This window comes from Bos taurus, chromosome 4 (genome assembly GCF_002263795.3).
Source record: "Bos taurus isolate L1 Dominette 01449 registration number 42190680 breed Hereford chromosome 4, ARS-UCD2.0, whole genome shotgun sequence".
Classification (NCBI taxonomy): domain Eukaryota; kingdom Metazoa; phylum Chordata; class Mammalia; order Artiodactyla; family Bovidae; genus Bos; species Bos taurus.
In genome coordinates, this window is record NC_037331.1 from 114,750,417 (window position 1) to 114,772,962 (window position 22,546).

Sequence of the window (22,546 nt, forward strand, 5' to 3'; positions counted from 1 at the left end):
AACCAAATTTTATTTAACCAGATGGAACACACACACAGAGATACACAAATACAAATGTAAGCGGGCTAACGAGCAGTTAGTGGTGGAGGGGAGGAAGGGGTGCACAGGGTCTGTGCGCAGTGGGAACCGGATGAACCTGGAGTGGTGAGGCCTTTCATTTGCTACACTGTAACCAAGGCAGGGATGGGACATCACACACTGATCGAAACTCAGGACTATGTAAGGCAAGAATGAACACTACTGCAGCTGTGAACTGTAATACTAAGATCAATACTGGCTTATCAGTTGTAACAAAGATACCACGCTAACGCAACATGCTGACAACAGGGGAAACGGAGGCACAGGACCGTTGGGAATGGGGACTCTGCCATCCGCTTAATTTTTCTGTAAACCTGAAGTTGTTCTAAACAATAAAATCTATTATTTTTTTTTTTTAAAGAGACCACTTTAAAAGCTAAAGGACAAAAAAAACAATATATATTTATGGAAAACATACTTAGTAAGGGATCTTAGGAACAAAACAGGATGAAAAAGAACCACTCCTCTTGGATATATTTTCTCTTCACAACATATGCATGGCTGCTGCCCTCAACTCGTTCTTCTCAAGTATTGAAGTTTCCACCATCACCTCTGTAGTCTCTACCCCAGTCTTGCATTAACAGGGGATAGGAATTATCTACAATCTTTTCAGATAATGTTTAACATAAGTTAAATTCATAGTGGACCTCTCGACAAACTGCCCTTTTAAAAAAAAAACAAGTTACCTATTTTAAGTTTTTCCAATATTATCTATTTCCATTTTGTAATAAATGTGCTGCCTACTGATACACACACACACACACACACACACACACACACACACAATTACATGTAGTCTATTTTCAGAAAAATAAAGTCCAATGTGGGAAAAGTGTTCTTCTTGCCTCAAGGATGCTATCCACCAATATCCTTAGCCAGTATTTTTTTAAGTTTTCTTATTTATAATTTTCTTTAAGCTATTAAAATTTACGTTTTCTTCAGCATACCCTGTTTCTGGTTTGTTTCGTCCTCTAGAAACATTACCTATGAGGAGCAACAATCAGATGGACATCAACATCAACTGACTAGGAAATGGAGCAATACTTTTAAAGCATTAATACTAACAAAGAATAGTTTAACCTTCAATTTATATCCAAAACTATCGCTCAAATGTGACGGTATATTGAAATTATTCCCAAGTCTCTGTTCAGTTCAGTTCAGTCGCTTAGTCATGTCCAACTCTTTGCAACCCCATGAACTGCAGCACGCCAGGCCTCCCTGTCCATCACCAACTCCTGGAGTTCACCCAAACCCATGTCCATCGAGTTGGTGATGCCATCCAACCATCTCATCTCTGTCTATCTCATCCTCATTCTTCTCCTCCTGCCCTCAATCTTTCCCAGCATCAGGGTCTTTTCAAATGAGTCAGCTTTTCGCATCAGGTGGCCAAAGTAATTGGAGTTTTAGCTTCAACATCAGTCCTTCCAATGAACACCCAGGACTGATCTTTAAGATTGACTGGTTGGATCTCCTTGCAGTCCAAGGGACCCTCTAGAGTCTTCTCCAACACCACAGTTCAAAAGCATCAATTCTTCAGCACTCAGCTTTCTTTATAGTACAACTCTCACATCCATACATGACCACTGGAAAAAGCATAGCCTTGACTAGACAGACCTTTGTTGGCAAAGTAATGTCTCTGCTTTTTAATATGCTGTCTAGGTTGGTAATAACTTTCCTTTCAAGGAGTAAGCGTCTTTTGATTTCATGGGTACAATCACTGACCTCAGAAATTTCACCGCACAACAGACCCACAACAAAAATATTTTTAGAGAAATATTCAAATTATTAAAGAAATAGGAAATGTTACAAGAGATGCAGGATATAAAGATGGACAACCCAGAGTAATTTATTGCTAAGTTTAAAGGATGCGCAAGGGAAATTCCTGGCTTCTGCTCTGGAGGTGGAAAGTCACGGAGAGCTCTGGCCCCATGGTCACAACATACAAATTCACTTTTCTTGAACATTTCTGATTACAGGAGTCACAGAGCAGCCAATTCACCTTCAACTGAACGAAAGGTGCTTCCAAGAAGACAGGAGACACAAGCACTTGCTTAACCTGAGGAAGAGGCCCCCGACGTCGTATAAGCAGGCTTATGAATTCAGTGACAATTTTATAAACTGCTCCAGGCCAAGAGGAGGCGGTATGAGACTACACAGCATCTGGGACTTGCAGACACACGGGGAATTATAGCCCAATCACCAGCTTCTCTCCGCACCCCTCCCCAGGGGCTCAGGGCCACCACTGGGGCCTGGGGAATAGCCCTGGGAACACACCAGTCACGGGACAAGCCTGGGGGCAGAAGCGCAGCAACTTGGGGAGGAAGACACAGAGACCCAGCCAGATCTTCCTCCTCCACTTTCCCAGGGAGAACAAAAGCCAAGGACTGGCAGAGAGAGAGAGAAAAAGTTTCCACCTGCAAAGCTCAAGACCAGTTGTAGATGAAGGAATGGGGGGGGCGGGGGGGTGCTGTGCGGAGCGGGCCTCCATCATGGAGGAGGGGCAAGGCTCCATCCTAGACCCAGGCCAGGCCAGGTCTCCAATAGGCCCCCCCGGACACAGAGACACAGTGTTCACCTGTGAGCAAAGGTGAATCAGAACAAGAAATGGCCTGCCAATCCAATCCACACCATGAGTTGGAATGCAAAATAGTACAGCTACACTGAAAAATACTTCAGCATTTTTAAAAAATTACTTCTCTTAGGTATTCAGCTAAACGTAATAAAAACGCTATGGTTCACACCAAAACCTGCAAGTGAATATTTATCCCAATTTTATTCCTAACTGTCCCAAAGTAGAAGCTACCCAAATATCCCTTAACCGGGAAATGATAAACTGCAGCAGGCAGCATAAAACAGAAGCCACCTCAGCAATAAAAAGGAAAACAGCTACTGACATATGCAACCACACAGATGACTCTCTGAAGCATAATGCCAAGTTAAAAGGCCAGAATCAAAAGGACACATGATTCACAATTCTGTTCACATGATGTTACTGCAAAGGCAAAACTACCGGGTCAGAAAATAGGTAAGTGACTGCCTCGGGCAGAAGATGGGGTCAGGGGTGACCGCAAATGAGCCTGGGAGAATTTTTCAGGATGACGGAACTGTTCTTTACCTTTGTGGTAGTGATTATATGACAGTATGTAACTGTCAAAACCCACTAAACGGATGAATTTTACTGTATATAAACTAAACCTGAGTTTTTAAAAATAAGCAAAAGGTTGGGGGCCCAACCAAGAAAACAGAAATAGGATGTATTTAAATCACTAGAAAATGAAATGCTAGATGATCAATGCAAAGAGATAAAGCATTTATACTGCTAAATCTAAGAAATCAATTAGGACTGTAAATCTGAATTTCAAAATGAAATTCATAAAGAAACATGGTCAAAGCTATGGTTTTTCCAGTAGTTAGGTACAGATGTGAGCGCCGGAGCGTAGAGAAGGCTGAGCACCAAAGAACTGATGCTTCTGAACTGTGGTGTTGGAGAAGACTCTTGAGAGTTCCTTGGACTGCAAGGAGATCCAACCAGTCCATCCTAAAGGAAATCAACCCTGAATATTCACTGGAAGAACCGATGCTGAAGCTGAAGCTCCAATACTTTGCCCACCTGATGCGAAGAGTTGACTCACTGGAATAGACCGTGATGCTGGGAAAGACTGAAGGCAAGAGGAGAAGGGGACAGCAAAGGATGAGATGGTTGGATGGCATCACCGACTCAATGGACTGGAGTTTGAGAAATCTCAGGGAGACGGTGAAGGTGAGGGAAGCCTGGCATGGTGCAATTCATGGGATCGCAAGGAGTCAGACATAATGTAGCGACCGGACAACAACGACAACAACAGGAGCCTTGGGAATTCCCTGGGTCTAGTGGTTAGGACTCCGCACTTCCACTGCTGGGCTGGGGGTCTGATCCCTGGTCAGGGAACTAAGATCTTGCATGCCTCAGGGTGTGGCCAAGGCGGGGAAAAAAGAAATATGAGCCTTCGGGGATATCATCTTAAAAACAAAATATAATGTGCAACCAATAGAAAAAAATTACCAATGCAATAAAAAGCAGAAAAAGAGGAGAAAAGTATTGGTTTCACAGAGCTCACATAAAAGAGGGACAATAATCAAATGAACTGCTGGGAAATAAAAAGTGTAACAAAGGGAAATAAAGCAGAAACACTGGGTAAATGCAGTGCAGACTGTTTATTTTTTATCTTTCATTTTGAAAATTTTCAAACCTTCTCCAAGATGTAGAACATGGCAGGGATTTGAAATTTTTAGCATTATTAAAATATTTAATGTAAACAGAAGAGATGGCCATTAGAGACAGTTTGAGGGAAACTTGACTTATGTTTTAGAATGATCATTTCTGCAACTGCACTAAGAACAATCTGGACTGGGGAAAGCAAACAGAAGTGGCGAAACCATCTAAAAGGCAACTGCTCTCTCCTAAGGGTAACAGGGACTGGAACCAAGAATGGCAGGAAGTTAGGACGCTGAGTACTTGTCTGCGACATCTTCTAAAGTCGAGCTACAAAATTTAGGGTGTGAGGTATGAGAAAAGACAGACATCAAGGATTAACTCAAAAGGTTTTGGCCTAAACAACTGGATAAATATTGGTAATATTTATTGAAATGAAGAAATCCTGGGAAGAAGATTTGGGGTAGGCATAGGGTTAAGAATCAAGAGTGGTTCTGGACATGTTACGGGTGCAATGTCTAGCATACTTCCAAATAGTGATGTCAGGCAGAGAGATGGACAGCGTTCATCTGAAGTCCAGAGTTCAGAGAAAGGGCGGCCCTGGAAATACAAAGGTGTGTTCATCAGCACACACACAGGACCTAGCTATCAGACTGAATAGAAGTGAACACGTTGAGGACTTCAACCTGAGGACTCCACCGTTACAAAGTTGGGGGGGTCGCCACAGAAGCCAGCAAAGACAAAATGAGAAGGGAGATGTGCTGAGAACGAAAGACAGAAAATGTTTCAAGGAGATGGGAATAGTCAACCAATAGATGGTTTCAGTTTTATTCATGTGTTCCAAGAAAGATCTAAAAACTAACAAGACTCCAAAGCTAAAATATACACAGAGGTTATAACATCCTATATTTCTTTTTTAAAAAAAATGAGAGAGGGTAAAGAACAAGAGTATAAGCTTACGTTTACAAGTAAATAAGAAAATCAGTCCTTATGCTTAGAGTTTAGACTTTTTTCCTCGTCTAGGAGCTGCACACTGGAAACACCCTGCTCTGGTCTGAGGGGAGCAGAGTCACAGGCCAGACCATGGCTCTGTCCTATAGCCACGCAAGCCCCAGACACGCTCCACCCAGGGACACACAGAGCTACCAGCTCTCAAATCCCACCCAGGTCTGCGTCCTAAGCTTGCACTCTCTGCAATTCCTCTTGGTCAACTCACTGCCCTTCTTCCTATCACTAATTTCTGACCCAGCTGCATTCCTTCTCGAACCTGATTTTGGCTTCCACACCAACAGAGACCAGGGAGCTTGCGGATTCCTCAGACACAGAACGCTGAAGGGCTGGGACCGGCTGCTTGCTGCTGTCCACTTCTGCTTCAGCATCCTCTTCTGCTGATTGTTCTTTGATTTCTGCTTAACAGTAAAACAAGAGAATATCAAAGTCACTTTGCATTACATCACTCTTTGATGAATTTATCTATAATGCAGATAGCACGAAGGAAAAATAACAACAAATGACAATACATAACGAACACAGGAAAAACTTTTGTATTTGTTGTTCAGCTGCTAAGTTGTGTCCGACTCTTTGCGACCCCGTGGACTGCAGCACGTCAGGCTACATATAATCAAAATAATGTAAAACAGCATAGCTTTCCAAATTGCCGCTGACTTAAGTTTCGATCTTAGTAAAATCTGTTAAGAGCTGTTAAGAATTTTCAGGATTACAGCAAGTCCTCCACAAAACAAACATACTTTAAGGTGACTCGTAAAAAAATTTCTTCATAATTTATGAATTTAAATTACCATTAATTTAAAACAATCATGACACAGTCTCTAATTGTCAGCCATTCTAGGAGCAAAATGACTAAAAATGACACACCTTAACTCCACTGCCTTTTTCAGTTATGCTCAAGACTCCCACCCCGAACACTACACATACCTTCTTAGGAGGCAATCTAACTCTGAGAGCATTTTCAAACACCATTACTCCTAATATCGTTCTTCTCTTTAAGTAAAATGATACATCCACACTGTCTCCCACACTGTACTGTTAGACGTCAACAGGCACAATTCCTCCACCAGCGCTCCTAATAAAATCCCATGCTCTTGGCGCCCTCTTTCTTTCCTGACGTGAAATTCACCCGTTACAGCTTTCTGCACAACTATCCGCAAACCAAAAAAAAGAAAAACGGCGTCCAGCAGTCTCAGCGCCCCGTCCCTCCTCCTCCTCCGGAGGGGCTGCCCTGCACCACCTTCCCCCTCGATGGGCCTTCCCACACAGCACCCGTCCCCCTGCCATGCAGAGTTCCCTCCACCTCCGCTGGCGGCAAGAGAGCAACCAACCCAGGGTCCACTCAACGTTCTGGAAATGCAGGGGCATCAGGGATCACTACCAGCTTGGAGCCCTCTTCTCAAGCACCAGTTCCACCAACTACTAACTAGGCAGCTTGACGTAGAAGTCGCCTCTCTCAGCCTCAGTGTGCTCCCCGAAACGTTAGAAAACCGCCTGTATCTCATGAGGCTGTTAACAAAGATGAAACGGTCTAATACCTGTCGCTTCAGCTGGTTTGAGGCCTCCAAATGTGAGTACAGCTCTCTATATGTCCTTTATATATTCATCTTTGAAGAGCGTAATTATTATCCAGGTTTCAACAATCTCCTGTCTTCCTGAATTTTAAATCAGTATCTCTAGCCCTAACTCCTCTCCTGAGCTCCAGACCTCACTTTTGCTGCATACAAGGCACATCCAGCAGCTTTAACATCCACTTAGATATCAAATTTGATTTCCTGCCTCTCAGATCACCACTTCACTAGGACTTCCCTATCAAAGTCTTCTAGATTCAAAATGAATTCTAGGGAGCTATTCTGACAAACACTTTCCCTGGTGCCTCAGACAGTAAAGCGTCTGCCTACAATACAGGAGACCGGAGTTCAATCCCTGGGTCGGCAAGATCCCCTGGAGAAGGCAATGGCAACCCACTCCAAGACTCTTGCCTGGAAAATCCCATGGACAGAGGAGCCTGGTAGGCTACAGTCCACAGGGTCGAGAAGAATCAGACATGACTAAGCGACTTCACTTTCACTTTCATTCTGACAAATAATTTTGAGAACTAGCAATTTGTTTAGTTAGACTGTAAATCCTGTCAAATCATTAATGATGAAATGAGGCATCAGAGATGATTTTGACTTTCCTATTTAAAATAATGGTTCTTTTTCAAGTTGAAACAGAAAAGCTGACCATAAATTAAGTGCTTGTGGATCCTATTAATCATAGTGTCTGTCCTATCTACCCCAGCCACAAAACTGGTATAGAATCAAATATACAAATACAAAATACATTTGTATCAAAGAAGGATTATAAAAAGTTCTGCAGTTTTTAGTATATAAAAATGTTAAATTTCTGTATAACAAAGGACTCCATGAACAAAATTTTAAAATATATCACAGATGGAAAGAAAACACATGTGATTTGCATCCCCCAGAAGATATTCAAGTCCAGAATATGTAAAGAACTCCACAGATGAACAAGGCACATAACCCTGTAGAAAAAAAATGGACAATGGACAAAAATCCACACTCTCTGTTATTCAAGTCTTAGTAGAGCTGACTGTATTTTCAAGCCTTTCTTGCAGCTCAGCATGGCAAGCTCTCACCAATAGAATGTGACCAGAAGGGACCCTGCGATTTCTTCATCACCTTAAAGGGAGGGTGCTCTGGACCAAACTATGTTCCATCTTTCGTATGGACTGGACCATGGAGGTGTCAGCAACCTTTCTGCAATAATGCAGAAAAGAACACCACTCTGAGGAGGGCAGAGAAACTAGATGGAAGGAACCTGGGTCCACAAATAACCACAAGGAACAAACACATGCCATCAGCCTGGACCTCTCCCTCTCAGAAATACTACGTGAAGGAAAAACGAATATCCAAGCCACTGCTGCATCTGGGCATCTCTGATACAGCAGTTTAACCCATGCTCTAATTAACACAGAACATGGCACCAGGTGTGGAGAAGTGCCGTAACAAAAACGGAAAATGGGTGGGCTGATAAGCAGGCAAGAAAACAGTAATAGTAGTGTTTGGAAATCAACTGACACCTTTGATGCTGTATCAAAACATCGGTAGTGCTGTGACCTGCAGTAACTTGAAAGGCAGACCAGCTGCCTCCAGAGCTCTAGGGAAAGCATCTGGAGAGACACAGAAATTATTCTGTGGTGCCTGCCCTCTAGCGCTTTTGCAACCAAAGACAGAAAGGAACATGGGACTGCTTGAGAGAGTCTCTCTGCCCACAGGGTCAGACACAGCTGAGCACACACATACCCAAAATACTACGCGTGCCAAGTCATTTCAGTCGTGTCTGACTCTTTGCGGACTACAGTCTGCCAGATTCCTCTGTCCGTCGGTTGCCATTACCTCTTCCAAGGGATCTTCCCAAACCAGGGATCAAACCTGAATCTCTTATGTCTCCTGAATTGGCAGGCGGGCTCTTTACCACTCGCACCACCTGGGAAGCCCCCAGATACCACAAAATGACGAAATACTATAAAGTGACCATGTATAAAAGCACTTTATAAAGAAGCACTTCATTTCTACTCAGAGATGCCCAGAGCACATGTGTACCATTTCCATTACTAGGTAATAAGAAAGGGTAAGAGTCAGAGAAGAGATGAGAACTATAAATGAGAAATAAGAAGGCCTCAGAAGTTTACAGACAGTGGGTCAGGTGGACGAGCGTCATGGCACCACATCCTCTTGGAGCATGTTTCTGTTAAAAGCCAGCTCCAGTCAGCCTCACTCCCAAATCAGGAGCCCTCCATAGGGTATGGCCTGCCTGCTCTCTCTTAATATTTCACTAGCTACCACTAGGGCCTCTAGTTAAAACTTTTCTTCTGGCAAATCGAGGCACAATCTCAGGTATTTCCTTGTTTCTATTCCCCTGCAACAGAAAATACATAACACCATAAACAATTTGGGGGTTCTGTTTATTGCTTATTGTACCAAACACAGGAGGCAGCACCCCACTACACACACTGCGAAGCAGCTACTGTATCTGCGTTGCAAACCAGAGCCTAGCACAAAACCTAGATGTTCAGTAATTGTTTAATTAACTGATTAATTATATGTTGTATAATATAAAGTAAGCAAATAAACCTTATTATAAGGCAACACATAAATTAGAAAAAGCACAAGAAAACATAAACCAACTTGTAATGGGCTGCATGTGCTCAGTCTCCTCCAACTCTTTGTGACCTGTGGACAGCAGCCCACCAGGCTCCTCTCTGCCCATGGGATTCTCCCGCAAGAATACTGGAGTGGGCTGCCACTGCCTTCCCCAGGGGACCTTCCCGACCCAGGGATGGAGCCCGTGTCTCTCACGTCTCCTGCACTGGCAGGTGGATTCTCTACCACTGTGCTACCTGGGAAGCCCTTTAATGGGCTATTATTTGGCAATTACATTAGTCAGCACCAACACCCATTTTCTACTAGTTACCCAAACCATATGCATGCTTCTATGCTTTCAGCAGCTATTAAGTAGAATAAAAATGTTTCTCTCTCCTAACTTCATCTCCAAAGAACTGACAATACTCTTCTTGCTTCCTTTATATATAATACTAAGACTACAGAAGAAAACATATCTAAGAAACTGCGTGATCATGTCCTTTCCTTCTTTTGAACAGTGGTGCTCAAAAAAAGTATGCATTCTGAGTTACATTTTTCAGTTGTGTTTGTAGCTTACTGAATTTAATGTATCCACTACATCCAAAATGTGCTATAAAGCTAAACAATTAGCACAATATCAGAAATAGCAAGTATTTTACTTATCATATCTTTAGTCACTAAACTACTTAAAATGTTGACACTGATTAATAATATACTGCTTTCACAGGGCATATAAAGACTCTAAAATGTAAGCTGACTATAAATATATACACAAAACTGTCAAACAGTGGTTCCCTAGAAGATAACACTTTTTACAGCTAACTTAATTCTCTTTATAACTTATCCACAGTTTCATAAATACAACCATACATTACTATTATACTTTTAATGTGATTTTTTGATGCAAGCACAAAAGAATTAAGAAAAAGACTCTAATACTTAAGGACTGTGCCCCTCACTGCAGCGAGCATCACAAGCGTGAGGATGCCGCTGGCGGTTCACTGCTGCCCCAGGTGTCACGGGGGCAGAACCGTGGGTCCAAACGACGGTCTGCACGTGCAGTGAACTGTACTACAGGACCAGAGAGGGCGGGAACCACCACTTTTAGAGTAAACATTAAACAAGCCTGTGCCTTGTCCCCGAGGGAGATGTGACCTCGTTCTTCAAGGCTGCTCACTGCAAACACAACCCTGGGAAAAGGCACAGACAGGAAGTGGTCCAGGCCTTCCGTTCTTGGGGACCCACGGAGGGGTATCCCCCAACCACAGCTACTATCACGTCTCCACTCTACACGTGAGGAAACAAGGATAAGAGGTGAAGGGGCTCTGCTCAAGGACACAATCAGCGGGTCTGGATTCAAACACAGGCAGTGTGGCTCCAGAACCTGAACGACTAATCACTACTTCACGGAATGTGAGTTGAAGTGAAGAAACTGAAGAAATCAAAATAACTGCAGAACTGAAAACAAGAGGATCACATGAGGGCCTTCCCTGGTGGTTCAGGGGTAAAGAATCCACCTGCCAATGCAGGGGTCACGGGTTCAATCCCTGGGCCAGAAGATCCCACAAGACGCGGAGCAACTAAGCCTGTCACAATGACGGAGCCTGGGCTCTAGGGCCCGTGCGCCCCAGCTACTGAGGCCCCCACGCTCTGGAGTCTGTGCTCTGCAACCAGAGGAACCACTGCAGCCAGGAGCCCACACGCCACAACGAGAGCAGCCCCGGCGCGCTGCAACCAGGGAAAAGCCCGGCAGCAACCATAAATGCATGAAGAATTTCTTTTAATATTCTTTTTTAAAAAAAAGAAGATCACATGAAGCAACAACCACTCTGAAGACAATGTTGGTAATATGCTGGATGGACTGGAGAAAAGACACAGAAGAATCGGAAACAGTGGAAATGCTGCAAGACTAGTCAAGGAAGAACAACACACACAACAAGTACGAGTAACTGCTGCTACCTGACAAAGAGGATACACTGAATGAAAAGAATATTCAAAGCTGGCTTAACAATCTACATTCAAAAACTAAGATCATGGCATCCAGTTCCATCACTTCATGGCAAACAGATGGGCAAAAAATGGAAACAGTGACAGACTCTTTTCTTGGGCTCCAAAATCACTGCAGATGGTGACTACAGCCATGTAATTAAAAGACTCCTGCTCCTTGGAGGAAAAGCTATGACAAACCTAGACAGTGTATTAAAAAACAGAGACATCACTTTGCCAACAAATGTCTGTATAGGCAAAGCTATGGTTTTTCCAGTGGTCATGTATGGATGGGAGAGTTGGACCATAAAGAAGGCTGAGCACTGAAGAATTGATGCTTTTGAACTGTGGCGTTGGAGAAGACTCTTGAGAATCCCTTAGACAGCAAGGAAATCAAACCAGTCAATCCTAAAGAATCAATCCTGAATATTCATTGGAAGGACTGATGCTAAAGCTCCAATACTCTGGCTGCTGCTGCTGCTGCTGCTGCTAAGTCACGTCAGTCATGGCCGACTCTGTGCAACCCCACAGACAGCAGCCCACCAGGCTCCCCCGTCCTTGGGATCCTCCAGGCAAGAACACTGGAGTGGGTTGCATTTCCTTCTCCAATGCATGCAAGTGAAAAGTGAAAGTGAAGTCGCTCAGTCGTGTCCGACTCCTAGCGAGCCCATGGACTGCAGCGCACCAAGCTCCTCCGTCCATGGGATTTTCCAGGCAAGAGTACTGGAGTGGGGTGCCATTGCCTTCTCCGAATACTCTCGCTACCTGATGCAAAAACTGACTCGTTGGAAAAGACCCTGATGCTGGGAAAAACTGAAGGTAGGTGGAGAAGGTGGTGACAGAAGATGAGATGGTTGGATGGCATCACCAACTTGATGGACGTGAGTTTGAGTAAACTCCAGGAGATAATGAAGGCCAGGGAAGCTTGGTGTGCTACAGTCCATGAGATCACAAAGTGTCAAGATACAATTTAGCAAATGAACAACTTTTAATAACAATATCCTGGCTGAGAGAATCTAATAAACAGGTATCAAGTTTCATACACTATCTAAGGAAACAAAAGAGGTCAGCTATATATTCTATTCAAGTGCCCCCCAAATTTACATAAACTAGCACATGTTAGAATGCAGAGAAAACCCCAGAAAAACATCTACTTCACTAACAGCAGACTAGGTAATTTGAAACAAACCTCCAGTTGAACACAAATAAGAAAACTCAGTGAAATATTTTTTTAAGTGAAAAGAGTCCTAAAAGCATCACAAAGTTAACAAGATAGTAAGGAATTTTGAGACAAAACTGCAGGGACGGGGCAACGAGCAAGGTGAGCCTGGTGTTCAGGGCTGCCTTTCCCAAGGGGGTGTCAGCTGCTCAGGAAGAGGCAACTAAGAGCACTCGCTCTGACTTTCAAGACACATGGATGGTTCTAGAAGCCTGCAACATCCTGGGAACTCAGGATGGCAGGAACCCCAGAGGGCTGGGCCTTAACAGGAAGAGTGAAACAGAAATCAATTTCTGCAAGGACTGCTGCACAACTCTGAGTCACGTGCCTGGAACAGAAAATAAAGCTGTAAAAGTGAACTGAGGTGGTCCTTAAAAACGAGTGCCCCTAGGTACCAGTAAAAAAGGAAATCAAAGAAAAACTGCCCTTGAGGGGAAAAAACAATCATCAATCTATTTCTACAAATAAACTGTCAAGTATATTATCCTGTACACAATCACAGATAATCAGTTACCTGAGGACACAGGATGACATGGGCAAGAATGAGCAGAAACAGCTGAAACAAACCCAAAGACTCCAGATATTAAAATAATCAAACAATTTTAAACTAACTGTATGTATTATGTTCAAAGTAATAGAATTCAAGCATTAAAATTTTCAGGAAGGAACTAAAAACTATTAAAAAAATGCCAACTTGAAAAAAAAATAATAAAGAACTTTTAAAACATAACACATGGGGACTTCCCTGGTGGTCCAGTGGTTAAAACTCCGGGCTCTCAATGCAGGGTGCCTGGGTTCAATACCTGGTCAAAGAACTAGATCCCACATGCCCCAACTTAAGCCTGGAGCAGCCAAAACAAACAAACAAACAAACACATGGACTTAATTGATACATTTAATAAGAGGTTAGATAGCTAAAAGGGGTAAGAAAACTGTAAGATCTGTCTAGAATAAAGGACACAGGGACAAAAGTATAAAAAATCAAAAACAGAGGGTAAATGACTCCAAACACAGTAAATCAGTCTAATGAACCTTCAAGTAGAAGAAAGAAAGAATGGTACAAAAGCAGTATTTGAATATATAATAGCTGGAAATTTTTCAAAGCTGACGAATATGGCAAGAAACCTCAAATTCCAAAGCATAAAAAGAGTACCAAACCAATACAACAGTTAGAAATGAAAAGTAATAAAACAAGGATAAAATTCACAGAAACACCTGGAAATGTTTTAAACTCTCTTAAACAGCATAGAAGCGAAAGAGGAGATGCACAGTTCAAGAGGGAGGGGACATATGTACACCTATGCCTGGTTCATGTTGATAACAGAAACTAACACAGCATTGGGAAGCAATTATCCTCCAATTAAAAATGTCAAAAAGTCAAAGACGAGACCAAAATTACAATCAAACACCATTTATAAAATAAGAATTATAATATTCAAACCCAGGGAAAGCACTAGAAATCATGTTAAAGGAAACACCAAGCTTCAATACCTTTTCCCCCTTTTGGTTTAGTAATTACTAAAAAAAAAAAAAAAAGTAATAATAATAATCAAACATCTACATCATAAGTTGGAAATAACATCCACAAAAGTTTCTTACAGTTAGTGTGTAACAAATAAGTTTAATACCAATCAAACATACAAAAATAAATTATATTTCATATATCAGTACAATTTGAGGCCAGTTTGTGCTGGGGGTTTTTTTGTAGGGGGGGGAATGGGAGGAGGGTGGATCCCAGGTGGTACAGTGGTAAAGAATCCACCTGCTAAGGCAGGAGACACAGGTTCTATCCCTGGGTCGGGAAGATCCACTGGGGGAGGAAATGGCAACCCACTCCAGTATTCTTGCCTGGAAAATCCCATGGACAGAGGAGCCTGGCGGGATACAGTCCATGGGGTTGCAAAGAGTGGGACACAACTTAGCAACCAAGAATGGCTTTTCTGTGTGTGTCATTTATAATAGCTCCCCTTCTGGGGCTTTTAGTGAGTTTTACCTCTAGATCTGCTAAACTCGTTCAAACATAAAGATTAATTAAGTATCATGTCTAGACTTTCAGGTATAACACAATATCCATTAAAAATGTCTCCACAAAGAATTATTGTACAGACAGTTCTGGCTACACAGAAACTCCAGAAAAACAGGCTTAGTGAAGTCTAACGATCAAGGCAGAATTTCTGGAAAGGAAGTTGGAGTGGGTACTCACAAAGAATTGAGGTGATTCTTAGAAAAAGACTTGGATAATTGAGAGACTGGTCTATACTGAGAGAATGCCAAGATACAAGCACAACCCATTTTAATTATGTTCTTTCATCATGAAAAATGAGGTCCCCTAGGCAAGACTGACATTTACTATGAACTAAAAGTATTGGATAAAACTGTTAATGATATAGTCTTAAAGATATCATTTAACCATGTGTTAATCAAAATATGGGAGGATTCAAGCCAATGCTCACCAACTCTTCAGATTTTTGAGAATAGAATTGATGTTCCAAGGACAATTGGGGAAAAGTTCCCTCCAGTGGACTTGGAAAACTCTGCAGCCTAGAAAAACTAACAGTCTAAGTCAAAATTCTAATAAAAAATATAAAGCTGGACAGAGAGAAGAACAGGTGTTACCAGTGGCTGGGGGTGGGGAAAATAGGGAGCTGTTGACCACTGGGCAGGAAGTTGCAGTTATATAGAATACGTATGGAGATCTATGTACCAGCAGTGATGACTATAGTTACTAGTACTGTAATATTGAATACTGAAAACTTGCTAAGACAGTAGATACCAGATTAAAAAAAAAAGGGGGAGAAGCTATATTGATTTCAGATACAACAGATTTCACAGCAAGTTAACTTATCAAGAAAAAAAAGGAACATTATGTAACTATATGTATGTATGATACATCAATTCTCCAACAACACATAACAATTCTTAACACATAGGCACGTCACAACAGAGGTCAAAATACATGAGGCACAAACTGACAGAACTAGAAGGGCAGATCTATGAACCCACTATCATGCACAGGGACATTAATAGCCACCTATCAAAAGGGATCCAGCAACAGAGCATCTGTAAGACAGCTGAGCCCCACACACCACCATCAATCAACTGGAGGTAATGGACGACCTCATCCAACAGCAGCAGGATACATGTTCTTCCACAGCTCAGACGGAAACTCTACCAACAGACCAAATACATTTGTTTCTGTGCCTTGAAACAAATTTAAAATGATAGAAGTCATAGAATGCCTGCTCTCAGCACCAACAGAAGAAGGGAAATTGGCAGCATTGAATGTATACATAGCAAACAAAGAAGGATCTAAAAACCAATAAACTAAGCTTCCACTTTATGAAACTAGAAAAAGAATAGCAAGTTAAATACAAAACAAAGCAGAAGAAAAGAATTAATACAAATTAGAGCAGAAACCAATGAAATTGATAATAGGAAATCAAAGTGGGGGGGGGAATCAGTGAAACCAAATGCTGCTTCTTTGCAAAGCTCAATAAAATTGATAAGTCTAGCTAGCTTAACTAAGAAGAGAAAAGATGAAATTACTAATATCAGAAATTAAAGACGGGCCACCACTAGGTCCCATGGGCATTAAAAGGATACTAAAGGAATACTATGAACAAACCTATGCCCACAAATCTGAAAACCTAAATGAAATGGGCCAGTTCCTTGAAAGACACAATTTGCCAACACTCTGGCGGCTCAGCTGGTAAAGAATCCACCTGCAATGTGGGGAGACCTCAGTTCAATCCCTGGGTTTGGAAGACCCCCTGGAGAAGGGAATGGCTACCCACTCCAGTATTCTGACCTGGAGAATTCCATGGACTGTATAGTCCAGGGAGTCACAAAGAGTCGGACATGACCAAGTGACTTTCAAAGCAAAGCAAAAGCATCACTGAAAGAAACAATCTGAACGGGCCTACATCCGATAAAGAAACTGAATCAGTAATCAATAAACTTCTAAAATAGAAAGCACCAGGCACAAATGGGTTCACTGGTGAATTCCACGAAACACTTAAGGGAGATATTATAGCAATTCTCTACAATCTCTTCTGAAAGACAGCAGCAGATGGACTATTTCCCAACTCATTCTGTGAGGCCAGCACTACGGTAATACCAAAAACAGACATCAAAAAAAGGAAAAAAAAAAACAACCCCCAAATTGACAGATCAATAGCTCTCATGAACACAGATGCAAAAAGCCCTCAACAAAATTTTAATCAATTAAATCTAAAAATGTATATAAAGAATTATACACCACAACCAAGTGGGATTTATCCCAGGTACACAAGGCTGGTTCAACATGTGAGGATGGATGAATGTAATCCATTCCATCAATAGGCTAAAAAAGAAAAGTCACATGATCATATCAATAGATGCAGAAAAAGCATCTGACAAAAATCACAATAGCCATTCATGACTTTAAATATCAACGAAACAACTTTCAATAAACTATTAGTAAGAATACAGGGGAACTTTCTCAATTTGACAAAGAATTCCTAACAAAAAACCTACATCAACACCATGTTTTGTGGTAAGAGACTAAAGCTTTCCTACTATGATCAGGAACAACTCCTTCTGAACATCATCTTGACGTTCCAGCTACTGCAACAAGACTTGAGAAAGAAATGAAAGATATACTGATTTAGAAGGAAGAAATAAAAAAGTATCTTCTGTTCAAAGACATGATAACTGTCCATGTAGAAAATCTGGAAGAATCAACAAAATCTCCTTGTCTATATAGCAAGGTCTCTGGATACAAGGTTAATATACAAAAGTAAATGACTTTCCTACACACCAACAATGAACAAGTGAAACTGGAAATAAATTTAAAAATTCACATTACCACTCCCCTCAAAAAATACTTCGGTATAAAGCCAACAAAATATGCACAAGATCTATTTAATACATGTCGAAAACTACAGAACTCTAATGAAGAAAAATCACAGCAGTAAGCAGTTATTCCATGTTAGTGAACTATAAAACTCAGCATTACCAAGATGTCAGTTCTCCCCAATTTGATCTATAAACTCAATGCAATCCTAATCAAAATGCATCAAGTTATTTTGTGGATATCAACAAATTGATCCTAATATGAGTACCCTCCCTGGTAGTCCAATGGTTAAGACCACCACAGAAGGAAATCCAGATGAGCTTGGGTTCAGCAATGACATTTTAGATACAACATCAAAAGCATGATGATGAGAGAAACAAATGACAGATAGACTTGATTAAAATTTAAAATTTCTGCTCTGCAGAAAACACTGCCAGCCAATAGATATATAAAGAAAAGCCACAGACTAGACAAAATATTAGCAAAAGACGTATCTTATGAAGGACTGTTACCCAAAATATATGAAGAACTCTTAATTCTCACCATTCAATCCAGCAATCATCTTCCTTGGTATTTACCCAAAGGAGTCGAAAACTTATGTCTACACAAAAACTCTGTACACAAATGTTTATAGCAGTTTTATTCAAAACTGTGAAAACCTGGAATCAACCAAGATGTACTTCAGAAGGTGAACAGATAAACTGTTGTACATACATACAAGAGAAACTTATTCAGCAATAAAAAGAACTGCGTTTTTAAGCCATGAAAAGAACTTAAATGTATACTACTATGTGAAATGAGCTAACCTGAAAAGGCTACATATTGTATGATTCCAGTTATATGACATTTTGTCTTCCTACGGAGACAGGAAGAAAAACAACGGTTGCCAGGGCGGAAAGGGGAGCAAAGGATGAACAGGCAAAGCACGGAGGACTTTTAGGACAGTGATGGTATCTGTTTGATACCTTACTGACAGACATATGTCAGCATATTATACATTTTCCCAAATCCACAGAGTGTGCAAACCCAAGAGTGAACGCTAATGTGAACCAGGGGCTGAAGGTGAAAGGGGGCGGCATTGCAGCATGGTCAATCGGAACGAATGTGCCAGTGCCGGAGGGCAGGTGAGAAATGGGCAGCTGCGGCGGGTGGGGGGGCAGGAAGCAAACAGGAAAATCCGTGCCTTCCACTACAACTCCATAACTGCTATAGTTATAGAACTACAGTGAACCTGAAACTGCTGTAAGAGTAAAGCCTATTTAAAATTATGCTAGAGACAAACAGAAACTATCACTGGGAACTGCAATTTACAAGCACATATAAACAGCCTCTAAGACTCCTGAGAGTCCCTTGGACTACAAAGAGATCCAACCAGTCCATTCTGAAGGAGATCAGCCCTGGGTGTTCTTTGGAAGGAATGATGCTAAAGCTGAAACTCCAGTACTTTGGCCACCTCATGGGAAGAGTTGACTCATTGGAAAAGGCTCTGATGCTGGGAGGGATTGGGGGCAGGAGGAGAAGGGGACCACAGAGGATGAGGTGGCTGAATGGCATCACCGACTGGATGGACGTGAGTCTGAGTGAACTCCAGGAGTTGGTGACGGACAGGGAGGCCTGGCGTGCTGCGATTCATGGGGTCACAAAGAGTCGGACACGACTGAGCGACTGAACTGAACTGATAGACAACCTCGCATCTCTGTAATGACTAATGGACAACATAACGAACTCTCAGCAGAAATAGGGACGCATCCTGGCAGCCTAGACTTTTCATCTCTTATACTATTCTCCAGCAAAAAGAACCACAAGTCCTGATGGAATAGTCGAATTCATATCCAGAAGCCCAGAGAATACTGAAGATGGGCGTGAAAAATACTCTTCCCAGCAAACAATAATTTTGAAACATTGAGATGACATTAAAAAGGACTCAAATGCCAGACAAAAATGGGTTCCCACTAGCCACACTAAGACAACGTAAGCAGTTAAAAAAAAACTTTAATTTTAATTAGCTAAATCATAATTAACCAATTATAATTAACTAAAACAAGTCTGCAAAGCCTTGATTATATAATGATTCTTTAAAAAAAAAAAAAAGTGGAATTTCTCTCAAGTAACTAGCACTTCATTCAAGTAGATTTTATTTATAAAGAAAAATGCACAGAGAACTGGCAACATCACCAGCTACAAAGAGGGAATGTTCTCACCATAAAAACTGTGAGGATTCTTGCTACCTTCCCAATGACCACTTGAAGACTCATTCCCACCACTTACCACTCACACACACACATCCTAAAGAATAAACACTGTTAATAAACAATGTTCAGTTCAGTCGCTCAGTCGTGTCTGACTCTTCGAGACCCCATGAATCGCAGCACGCCAGGCCTCCCTGTCCATCACCAACTCCCGGAGTTCACTCAGACTCACATCCATCGAGTCAGTGATGCCATCCAGCCATCTCATCCTCTGTCGTCCTCTTCTCCTCCTGCCCCCAATCCCTCCCAGCATCAGAGTCTTTTCCAATGAGTCAACTCTTCGCATGAGGTGGCCAAAGTACTGGAGTTTCAGCTTTAGCATCATTCCTTCCAAAGAAATCCCAGGGCTGATCTCCTTCAGAATGGACTGGTTGGATCTCCTTGACGTCCAAGGGACCCTCAAGAGTCTTCTCCAACACCACAGTTCAAAAGCATCAATTCTTTGGCGCTCAGCCTTCTTCACAGTCCAACTCTCACATCCATACATGACCACAGGAAAAACCATAGCCTTGACTAGACGGACCTTTGTTGGCAAAGTAATGTCTCTGCTTTTGAATATGCTATCTAGGTTGGTCATAACTTTCCTTCCAAGGAGTAAGCATCTTTTAATTTCATGGCTGCAGTCATGAAAAATCATCTGCAGTGATTTTGGAGCCCAAAAAAATAAAGTCTGACACTACAAATAATTTTTTTTTAATGTATCAAGGTACACAGTTTACAGGTTAAGAGACCTTCCGATAAATCTTGGGCCTGGAAACGGCAATGTGCAGAGATGCTGAAGCCCTGCAGTCAACTGGAATGGGCTTTTAAATTGACTAGAGATTTATGGAACTGTTTCTTCTCTTTGCTTGCAGGTTGGTGATTTTAACAATTGTTCTTTATCCTTTTCTTTAGTATTCTTCTTGCTGTGTGTGTGCACTAAAGGAGATGGACAAAGGTCTCCCCAAGCACAGAGACAGAGCAAAGACTGAGACGTTTGACTTTATTTAACTTTCATACAGAAGGACAGGATAAGATATATATGTATGTGTATCTATATCTATATCTATATATATCATCCTGCTCCTGTTAAATCCTTTCAGTAAATTTTATTTGCACTGAAATTACACAGAAGATAGTAAGAGAAGATGTTCTTGCCTGGAGAATCCCAGGGACGGGGGAGCCTGGTGGGCTGCCGTCTATGGGGTCGCACAGAGTCGGACACGACTGAAGCGACTTAGCAGCAGCAGCAGGTAAGGAAAAAATCAAATGCCAAAATCTTATTTATGTGGTGATGTTCGAAGAACAGCAGTAGCTTAGGAAACACGCGAGAAAAGTACAAGCAGGCACTACTGCTTAGTGATGCCCACTGTGGGGGTGACGTGTCCGCGGCGCTGGGGACAAGCCCATGGAGGAGACAAACCCCTGACCTCAGGAAGCTCACAATCTAGGATACAAGGCACACGGCATGCAAGTATGTAACACAATGCCTTATCTGTAAACACCAGGAGGAAAGGTAAAGCGGGAGAAGAGGACGGAGCCCAACAAGGGCTGCTTTTTGACAGGCTGGGCAGGAAAGGCCTCCCTGACAAGGGAGCATCGAGCAGAGTTGGCTGAAGTCAGGCAATAAGTCCCCTGAGGGTCTGGGGGAAAGGCGCTCTGAGCTAAGACGACAAAAAGTGCCTGAGAAAGGGCTGGAGCCTGGAGAGCAAGGGGAAGACAGGACAGGTTGCGAGGTCAGGGGAGCGTGAAGATCGCAAGTGGACTTAGGGTTTTAAGTGTCACTGGAGGCCTTGGAGAGCTGACAGAAGGAGTGTAAAAGACTCTTGGGTTTGTCTTTTTTTTTTTTTAATTTATTAATTTATTTGAATGCACAGTCACATTTATTTATTTGTTTGGCTGATCTTAATTGTGGTATGTGGGATCTCGGTCCCTGACAAGGGACTGAACTCGGGCCCCCTGCATTGGAAGCTCCGAGTCTTAGCCACTGGACCACCAGGGAAGTCCTTCCTTGGGGTACTAGAAGCTCACTCTGCCACTACATGGAGAACAAAACTAGAATGGGTGACAGTGAGACCAGCTGGTAGCTTGGCAGCAATTCACACAAACGGTGGTGATCCGAGTCTGGAGTGACCACGGTGAGGAGAGGAGAGCTGTCTGAAATCAGGACGCAGGACTAAGGTACAGCCCGAAGCATTTTCCAACAGGCTCCACGTTTTTAGCCTGAACAGTACATGATGTCATTTACTGAGGCAGGAACACTGGAGGAGGAGAAGGTTTGGGAACAATCAATGGTTCTACAGAAGACATATTAAGCGAGGGACCCACTGGAGACATCTAAGAGATGTTAAGAACTAAGGTGAAGACACTGCGTTCAAAGTAAGAAAAGAGCTGGCAATATAACTCTTAAGAGTCACCAGCACACAGACAGTAGTTACAGCAACTAAACTGAATGAGACCACCTAATCTGTGAGAAGATGAGCAAAAAAGAAAGGAAGAGACCAGTGAGATAGGCAAGAACAAGAGAATGTGGTATCCTGAAAGTCAAATTAAAAAGAGAGAGACTTTCACTCCTGAAAATGTTAGAGGCATGAAGTGAGACTGAATACTTAAGGTGAACAAAGACTCAATGGTGGTTCTGGCAACATGAGATCAAAATAGTTTTAGTAGAGCGAGAGGAAGAAAGCTTGCCAGTAGCAGGTTCATAAGAAAATGGTCAAAAATAAGCAGCTACCATACAATCCTGAATAGTCACTGGAAGGACTGAAGCTGAAACTCCAATACTTTCGCCACCTGATGGGAAGAGCTGATTCACTGGAAAAGATCCTGATGCTGGGAAAGACTGAAGGTGGG

General features: G+C 42.1%; 1 protein-coding gene across 20 annotated transcripts in view; it reads right to left on the minus strand.

The window, feature by feature from the left end:
- Positions 1 to 22,546, minus strand: part of KMT2C (lysine methyltransferase 2C) — a 254,958-nt gene that overhangs the window by 152,616 nt on the left and 79,796 nt on the right. For 17 of the 20 annotated variants that reach the window (XM_024991279.2, XM_024991268.2, XM_024991280.2 and 14 more), the window contains exon 3: positions 5,538 to 5,679. In XM_024991279.2, the coding sequence (XP_024847047.1) occupies positions 5,538 to 5,679 (142 nt within the window). The remainder of the gene's footprint in view (positions 1 to 5,537; positions 5,680 to 22,546) is intronic. The other 3 variants (XM_024991270.2, XM_024991282.2, XM_024991266.2) reach the window with 1 other exon arrangement.